The following is a 10187-nucleotide window of genomic DNA, read 5'->3' on the forward strand; positions in this document are numbered from 1 at the left end:
ATTTTCACTTAATTACAGCGTTGAAGGAGAGGCAGCGAGAGAGAGAGAGAGAAACCTGAGGGTGAAAGCAAATGGGGCGTGAGGATCCCCACAAGAAAAAGCATGCTGTCTGGTTCCTCTGCCTCTGAGGGAAATATTGTCACTTAAAATACAAGCATGTTTCTGTGTCATCATATCAGTTATGCAACCATAGTGCCAAAGGTCTCATTGAAATGTGGCGAATGGTTACACATTAGTGCACAAAGGTTGTACAAAGGTTGGAGGAGAGAATGAGGAAATTACACTTTGCAAATGAAGCGCTGTTGTCATATTTTAGGAAATATTCTGGAAATTTCTACTGTGTTTTTAAATTCTAATCACATCATTATATGTATATTGACTGGAGAGGGGTCGCCCAAGACAATTAAGGCAATCAAAACAAATGTCAAGGTTATGAAATAAGACATTAAACATTATGAAATGAAATTGTTTCCCGTGCTTCCTCGAGGCCGAGTGTAACCAGAATGTTGACGACACATAAATGAAATGCCATTTTGATTAGAGAGTCATAAACAGGGCAAAAAGTGACCTCGGCAGCGGCCGTTTATAGAGAGAAAACAAATCAGAGGCTTTAAGATGGAAAAAAGCTTTCTGAAGGATAATTAAAGAACATTAAATACAGTGAGTTAGCAAGAAATCCAAGCTTCATAAGCAATTTTAAAATGAAATAAAATCAGTAGCTGGGTTTCATATAAATGTTATACAGATATTTCACCTTTTTTAAGCACAAACATAAAAAATTGACTAAAAAGAATGTAAAGTATTCCATGTTATTCCAGTTGAATGACCTTCATGCATTGGGTAGAGTTGGAATTGCCATACTGTAGCAATTATACATATTACATGCTGCCAGAAGACACAGCAGAATAACTGCAATAATGCACATAATTGGACAGACACAACAGGGCAAAAGGGGACCTTGGCAGTGGCCATTTATTGGTGGAAAATTTGGGGGAAAAAAGGCTCTCTAAAAGATAACTTCTTGAGCTATTTTTGTAAAATAAAATAAAAATACAAACAAACAAATAAATAAATAAAAGATCTATAGCTGGGTTTCAAACAATTGTTTATTTATTTATTTATTTTTGCCATACTGTAGCAACTATACATATGGTTACTAAATGCTACCAGGAGATGCAGCAGAATAACTGCAATAACTCATATAATGTGGGCTGAGAGCCATTGCCCTTGGAGGTGATGGCAGGCTATTGCATTGCATTGTTGTTTTCTATCTGATATACTATAGCATTAATATAGCATTAATATTAACTGTAAAAGCTAAAAAAAAAAAGTTTTCATCTTGTTCATCCATAGCCCATACTGAGTGTAAACACCTGACCAAATAATCAAACACATCGTCTCCTATCATCCTTTTCCAGTCATGTTTGCCTGAGTGTGAATTCATGTGGATTTGCATTAGCAGAACTAGTTGGAGGAAAACCCAGCATGATCCCAGTTAATTACACCCACTTTTTGTGCCCCTGTCACTCTGTATGAGGCCTAAGCAGGACTGCTATGGTAATTCAAAAATTAAAACTGAAAACTTTCTAAATTCATAAAGGACTGCAAACTTCACCTGGGTCACAGACAGCTTGACATAATATTTCATTAGTGTTTCATCAGCCGGGTGTCTTCCTCTTTGCCCTTAGGCTCAGGGATGTCTGCCTCTGAAGCATATCACAGAGTATCTGTATGAATTACTAATATAAGATCTTTATTTGGGTCTAGATCTTCATCTGTGTCATCGTGACAAAAGGCCCCAAATCACTCCTCATCGTCTTAATCACCACACACCATATGCTCCCTCCTGAGACCTGTCAGAACTTCATGTCTCTCCTCAGCCTTTCTGCTTTACAAATATCATATTTTCAAGCATATCTGATGATATTAAAGTTGGGAAAAGGAAGTATAAATCTCAAAGAGGAAACCATCACTTTTGACTTTCTATGTTTGAATTTTCGTTTCAAACAAATGTTTATAATGTTTTTTAAAAATAATAATATTATAATGTTTTTAAAATAAAATAATATAAATCTCACCAAACTCCAGTAGTGTAGAACTGTTAGTATTGTAAAAGTAAAAAATGAAAATAATAATAATAATGAAAAATAAAGTGGTTTCTTTCATTTTCAGATTTTCTTTTCTTATATTCAAATTCCACTGCATCGTGTTTTCTATCTAAACTTAAATTCAGGATTTAAATTGGAATTTGAAAAAAAAAGGCATTTTCAAATGAAATCTAAATGGTGCATATTAACGGCGATAACAGAACAGTCACATGCACTGAGCCAATGAGCACAAACAAGCGATCTGCTTTGGTTTCATTCCAGCTATATTCCTGTTCATTTGAAAATCCTTTCCATGTTTATTCTTAGTCCATATGTTTGATGAAATGGTGTTGCCATAGCCCTCCCACTGGCAATGAACCTCCATCTAAAGCTGCCAGTCACTGATTTGTGGCAAAAAAAAAAAAAGGAAGTCTGGATGGAAAGATGGAATAAGAAAAGTTAATATGGAAGAGAGACAGAGATCTGGACAGCCTAATGATCAGTATCAGAGCTTAATAAACCCCTGCATGTCAACTCTGACAGTGAGCCATATCTTCTACAAAAGACCAGTCCAAGAAAACACAGCACCATTCAGAATCAAATCAATTAAGCACTCGCTTCTGGTGATTACCGTATCTCTATCGAACAATACCACAACACTCAATGGCACACTCAATACACTATATATTTAATATCCCTGCTCTTACGTGTATGTCTACCACTAAAGCGTTTGTTTGACAGGAGGTGCAGTGTGAATCTGACAACTTCTCTAAAAATACAATAGCGACAACATACCGCCCCCTGCTCTTGATAACAATGTTGCATCTTATAACAGAGGCAGGGTCCATACAGGCATGTGTGAGAAATTGCAGTATAGCTTCAATCGCGACAAGATCATGAACACAATAACAGCAATCATTATGGAAATTATGGAAGCGGCCTCCTCTTTTCTTCCCCTCATTTTTACTTCCCTTTTTCCACTTTACATGTACTTGTATTATAAAATCTACATTTACAGTGTATTCCTGATGTACTTTTGGTGTTCTACATTTCATTAGAATTAAATATAAAGGGTATACTGTGACTTCAAGAGAAGAAAAGAAACTGATGTAGCTGTATGCATTCACTGAATAATCCATTTGCACACTGAAATATTTTCTATGCACTTTACTGTCCAATGCAATAGTGTAAACTATGTTCATATGTTCATAGTTCTGCCTATAGTGTACATACACTTTCACATAATCCATCTGTATAGTATGTTCATAGTACACCTATCTATATATCATGCTGATAGTATTTAAAATCTGTAAATTATGTCCATAATACTTATCTGTATAGTTATTGTACATATTGTAGACCTTACATATTCTGTACTTACTGCTTATTGCACTTCTGTTTAGATGCTAACTGCATTTCGTTGCCTTGTACATTACAAGTTCATCAAGAAGTGACATTTTGTTCTCTTTGACTCGTTGGATCTAATGTGCTGGGAAATGACACTGATTATTTGACTGTATTACAGTAATCTATTGTAAATTTACAGATTAATTGTAATAGTGTGATGTCCGCAGTAACACGCCAGCAGACTCTGCAGCGTGAATAAACTACAGCCTGATCTCATGAAGAATGTGACTACTTATAGATTTTTACAAATATTTTGGTGCTGTATTTTACAGTAGTTTCCGTGTGAAATGTTCCATTCACTTGCTCATAAATGTATCTTAATGTTAAATTAGATTTACATTATATTTAAATATATTTAAGGCACTCCTTTTTGTGTGGACTATCAAATTAAATAAACAAAAAATATATACAAATATACACAATAATAAAATAAATCATACTAAAAATCAATTGCATATATAATTGCATATATAATTGCATAAAAATACTCTTACTGTACCCTTTCCAGCTACATGAAACACACACACACTAACTTCACTTTAGCCACTTGTCACTTCCTCAATAGCTGAGGTTAAATAAAGGGCTTATTCACTCCTGTTTGCGTTATTAATTAGAAAAAATCAGAAGGGGAGGGACTGGTAGAGAAAGGGGGTTAATGCAGCTGAGATGAGCTCATCAACACCGCAGTGAATGCTTTATTTATTAGTTGCGGTGTTCTAACCCTAACTAAATACATATACATTAAACACACCCCCAACAGAACATAACCTATCTGCCCTCTCTCTCTCTCTGTGTGTGTGTGTGTGTGTGTGTGTGTGTGTGTGTGTATTCTCACTCCTTCTTGTTATGCTCTCCCTCATTGGACCTGTGGGATCCAGCTGCACATAAAACCCTGGTTCATTATTCCTCAATTAATTTAGCGGCATGTTTAAAACCTCAGTGTGTGTGTACCAATGTCATTACGCCGATCTAATGCTGAGACTTCGTCTTCAGTGTCCTGATAACTATGATGGTGGGTGGTCTTTACTGTCTCAAATGATTGTTCTTCATGAACAACATTTTACACTGGACAGTGGAGAACCAAAACAGTGTACAAAAAAAAAAAAAAAGTTGTACAAAATTGAAATTTAATAGTCGTAGTAGTTTTTGAGGATAAGAGCACGTCAAACAACCAGACTATGGCTGCTTTTGTCTAATTTGACTGTTTGAGATGAATTTGTGGTAAAATACTGAAATCTTTTTCTTTGACATTAACAATTAACATAATAGGAAGTGGGTTTTTTTGTCTGTTTTGTTTTTTTGCCCTTCATTTGTTTTAAAGGGACAGTTACCACCCCCCCCCACCAAAAATTTTCTTTCTTCTACAGAACACAAAAGAGAATATTTTGACAAATGTTTGTGGAATATGACATATTTCTAAGAATGATGGTAACCAAACAGTTTTGGTTCCCATTGACTACTACTATGGACAAAAACGCAAAGGAAGTCATATTCCACATACAAGTTTGGAACAACATAAATTATGACAGAATTTTCATTTTTGGGTGGACTTTCAAGTTACTTAAATACAAAATAAATAATCAAAAACACAAAATGAATTTTTTTTTTTTTAAATTATACAAATAAATTGTACAACTATTCACAATGTTAAATAATAATAATAATTCCATTGTATCCAAAATAAAATTGAGGTCAATAGTGTTTAGATTGACATGAGGGTGAGTAAATTATGAATGAATTTTGATTTTGAGGTGGAATATCCCTTTAAATTACTTAAAAATATATCTGCATACAAAAATATATATGTTAAAACATTTATCATTTAAAAAATAGAAATGTTCTTCCCACTGGTCTTATCTTGTAAATATGACCATTTCAACTATTTAAGGCAGTAGGTTTACGTTCTCCACTGCTGGCCACTGCTGCATTCTGGGTAAGGCATGTACAGTCTGGAGAGAGCAGCTCATAGGAGGATCAGATCATTTCTTTGGATGAGGAGAAAGCTGTCATTAACCACATGCTGTAGGTCATATTAAACTGGTTTCTACAGGGGCGGAAGGTCGTTGTCATTAGCAACAGAATAGTGGTGTTTTGTGGTCATAAACAGATGGAATTGTGATAGTTTGTCGCTCTCAAATGGTTTCTAGGGTAAAAGACAGCAGATGCAATTACATCCATTCCACAGGGAACAGAGATGCGGGTCAGGCTTGTTATAAAGATGATGAAGAGACAGGTGGATGTTGTTTGTTACTGTTGACTGGTTGATAAGCATTTAGCGCTTAAATATTCAAGGCAATGTAATTGAAAGAAGCATATTTGTGTGTATGTGCCTCCTCAGGGGCATAGTAGCTGCCTCTGTTTTTGTTTGCTATAGGTTAAAAAAGAAAGGCTTCACCGTTGCTTTGTAGATCTACTCTGACCATAAAACATGACTGTTCTTGAAAAACTGAAGACAGTTTGAAGCAATGAAAAGGGTGGGAGGAATCAGATGATCCTCCTGTTGACTTTCCTTAAGTGTATTATTTCTGTATCTGTGATACTTATAAGCAAAATGATCCCACACTAAAAGTTATGCAATAAATTACACAACAATTATACAATAAAGACATTATATTGCTCATTTATTGTTTCTGTGAGCATCTGGCTGACAGTTTTGCTCATTCTAGAAGTCTTAAAGAGGTCTTATTTGTGAATATCCCAATCACATCATTGTAGACTTCTGTTTCAAGGTATTTTCAAATAAATAAAAAAAAAAAAAAAAAAAAAATTATAAAAACTATTAAGGCACATAATTATTAAATAAGTAAAAAATAAATAAATAAATAACATTCTTTAATTAAACACACACACACATATAGTAAATAAATATGTATATACTATAACATGCTTTATTTTAACACACACATATATATGATTATTTTCACATATTATATATATATATATATATATATATATATATATAGATATACATAAACATGATTTGTGAATGTTTAAATTTATTTGCACAATTAAATTAATAAATAAATACATTCTGGTCCATACTGTTGTGCTCCGTCTAGTTGTTTCTGAATGCAATGTCACATATTATGACACCCCTTAAGAAACACGAGTAATAAAATCTTTTAGAATGTTTGCATGGGTGTCCTGTCATATCATGGGATGATATGTAGAAGTCAGATACAGACACTCGCTCTCGCTGTATGATCTCCTTTTCCCAACCCTGTGGGACATCTGGTGTCACTATGCCCCTCAGCTGTGCCGCTACGGTCTCATGGGCTCATAGCCTGGCACAAAACGCCATTGTGTGGCCACTAAGGAACAGGTGGTGCATCACGAGAGGGCAGTGCAACAGGACTCATTATAACAAGAGAGGCAACAGTCTGTCTCCTCTATGCAGTGCCATACAATGACCGACAGGCCCCTTGGCACTGGTCCCACACCAAACATCTGTCTGAGTACCCCGTTAGGAGTGTGAACCACAGCAAAGATGAGGGTGCTGACAGGGAAAATGTGGTAAATGAGCTTAAAAATACAAAAGCAGTGGGCATATAAAGACATATACATATAGAAAATCTATAAATATCATACTGCACCGCCAGAGAACTATCTGTTTAACTTTAACTTTTATGGAAGAACAGTCATCCCTAGTTAAAGAATTATAGTGTTCTGTACAATAGATTAGACTCTTTGTAATCCAACATGACTTAATGCTGTCTGTCATTTTTACTCCTACCAGAGGTATCATAGTTAACTTAAAAAAATAAAATAAAATAAAATATACCAATTAGCAAAACTTCACATACTAAAATAACTTAAACTGAAATAATACAAAAAACAAAAATAAAACTAAAAATAAAAATTAAAAATAGACATTTAAAAAAAAAAATGCCATAAAAATGATAAAAATGCCAATAATACAAAATACAATTATAATGAAAATTAAAAACACAAAAAATAAAAACTAATTCAAAATATTAATAAAAGCTATAATAATATCTCAATTATACTAAATTAACACTGACTCCAACTCATCCAGTAAATTACGACGCCATTTTAGTTCCATGTTCATTTTTTTTAAATCTAAGTTTAAAGTTGTAATATTTTGAGAATAAAGTCAAAATACTACGAGAATAAAGTCGAAATGTTTCGAGAATAAAGTCGAAATATTATGAGAATAAATTCAAAATGTTTCGAGAATAAAGATTACAGTTATAACATTTTGAGAGTATATTCTAGCCTTTTGCACATGCAAATGGCCAGGATTGGGAGCACCGGGAGATATTTAAAAGTCTCAACTTTCAAAATCTGTCAGTTTTATAGCGAAATACAAACATATATTACAATAATGTGTTTTTTTTTTTTTTTTTTCCCACACTCTTTAATGACAGATCCCTGTATTCACCTCAGTTTAAGTCACATGTGAGTCTTTCCAATTACAATAACGAGACATTATTTTCATTATAAATTAAGCTATACTGGTTTTTCATTCCTTCCTTCACTTTTATATCTTGCTATAAACTTGAAATAAAGAGGAAAAACACGCTTATAATTTGTATTTCGTGATAAAACAGTCAGAATTAGAAAGCTGAGCTGTGTTATATATTTAAAGCAACTAAACACAAAATGATTGCGATTATGTTTCGCTATATAACTGATTTTGAAAGCTGAGATTTTTATTAAAAGTAGGCCTACCAAAAGCACAAAGCTTATAGCTATTGGGTGGCTGGCACACTACAAATAACAAATGCAATGGAATACATGAAATATTATTTCCAAGCATACTGTCCCCGCCAGTATGACACATGGTATGATTTCTGCTAATAATCCCACATATATTTCTAGTGTATTAAAAAAGCGTTAAATAAGAGAGCTACAGCGCCCCCCCAAAGGAATGTCAATTAGGTGTGTGAGCTGATGTTAAGATGAAAAGTTGTTCCTGTTCAGTCTGTTAATAAATATCATATTCTTGATATTAAGCTATTTCCGCGAGTCCTTAAAATTGATTCTTCCTCATACCAGTAAGATTATGCGGCTGCTGGACGCAACAAAATTCAAATCAATTCCAGTGGCCTGGCAACTTCTCCCAGTGCTCTCAATCTGGGCCATTTGCATGCGCAATAAAGGCTATACTCTCAAAAGGCTATACTCTCAATTTAATTTCTATGATTTAAATTTTTTAAATATTTCGACTTTATTCTTGTAGCATTTTGACTTTATTCTCAAAACATTTAGACTTTATTCTCGTAATACTTCGACTTTATACTCGAAATACTGTCCCCGCGAGTATGACACGTGGTATGGTTTCTGCTAAAAAAATTCCACATATATTTCTAGTGTATTTAAAAAGGGTTAAATAAGAGAGCTACAGTACAGTGACTTTATTCTCAAAACATTTCAACTTTATTCTCCTAATATTTTGACTTTATTTTTATACTTTATTTTTTAACATTTTGACTTTATTCTCCTAATATTTGGACTCTATTCTCAAAATATTTAGACCTTTTCTCGTAATTTCAACTTTATTCTCAAAATATTAGGACTTTAATCTCATAAATTAAGAATTTTTCATTTATTTTTTTGACGTGGCACTAAAACACCGTCGTAGTAAACAAACAAACAAACAAACAAACAAATACTTATAAATGGATGAGTTCATTCAAATGCATGAATTTATTATAAATCAATCAATCAATCCCATAACTGAGTCCTCAACTCCAATTAAACACAAGATAAATAAAATAATAAAAATATAAATATTAATTAATTCAGTTCTGTCCAAATGTTACAAATAACAAGACTTGAGTTCTATCTTCCAGCCCTATGGCACTCTGTGTTTATATTTGTGTGTGTGTGGTATCTGCACAGTATGCCTGTGATTTTAAAGCTGACCCCCGCAGACTGAACAACCCCCCGGGCGTGAGTGTGTTTGTCTGTTTACACATGTGTCTGTATGAGGGCTCGTACCTCTCTTCTTGGAATCCTTTCTGACGCTGGGTCTGGCAGCAGGCTGGAGCTCGGCCTCTGTTGACATATTAAATCCTTATTCCTTTACCGTGCAGCTGGGTGGCTGTGACTGGCTCATCTAGAGGGGCTTTCCACTGACTCGGGAACAGTCCACCGCTGCCTCTAGCCTCGACACGGCATCTCATTCACTCCCAGCAAGGGCTGCAAGGGAACAGATAGAAGACATTTTGAATATGTTTAGCCAAATTATTACAGTATAATTGTAATACTCATGGAGCCACAGCCCTGGTAAGTCTGTTAGAATTTACCACATCTGTCTAATGACATTACAAATAAACCATAAACAACTCAATTAATAAATACACAATGACTTGAATATTCCAATTCTATAAGCATTGTTTTTATTTCTATAGATTGGTAGATTTGACAGCCATATCAGATAAGTAGAAATATGCAGAAAAAAAAAAAAAAAAAAAAAAAAAAAAAAAAACGGAAATGACATCATAGAGAAGCCCCCTGCACAGACCCGTGACTGTCAAGGTCAAAATGTCAGGTTGTAAAAAAATTTTTTTTTTAGTGATAATACAAGGTAATTGATTAATAAATGTTTGACTTTTTTAGTATTGTGAAATGTGTTATTAATTTTTTTTTAAATAATTTTTCCTTTTTTTTATTTATCTTCGACTCACTTACAGTATTTGTCATTTTTCCCTCTATATATTATATTAG

The 10187-nt window shown here is 33.8% G+C and overlaps 1 protein-coding gene across 1 annotated transcript in view; it reads right to left on the reverse strand.

Annotated features, from left to right (window-relative positions):
• Nucleotides 1-9686, reverse strand: part of LOC122148957 (disabled homolog 1-like) — a 96834-nt gene extending 87148 nt beyond the window's left edge. Inside the window, 1 exon segment of the mRNA XM_042777570.1 lies at nt 9459-9686. Coding sequence (XP_042633504.1) covers nt 9459-9525 — 67 coding nt within the window. The 5' untranslated portion in view covers nt 9526-9686.
• Between the last annotated feature and the right edge of the window lie 501 nt (nt 9687-10187).

The sequence above is a fragment of the Cyprinus carpio genome, chromosome A20 (genome assembly GCF_018340385.1).
Source record: "Cyprinus carpio isolate SPL01 chromosome A20, ASM1834038v1, whole genome shotgun sequence".
Taxonomy (NCBI): Eukaryota; Metazoa; Chordata; class Actinopteri; order Cypriniformes; family Cyprinidae; genus Cyprinus; species Cyprinus carpio.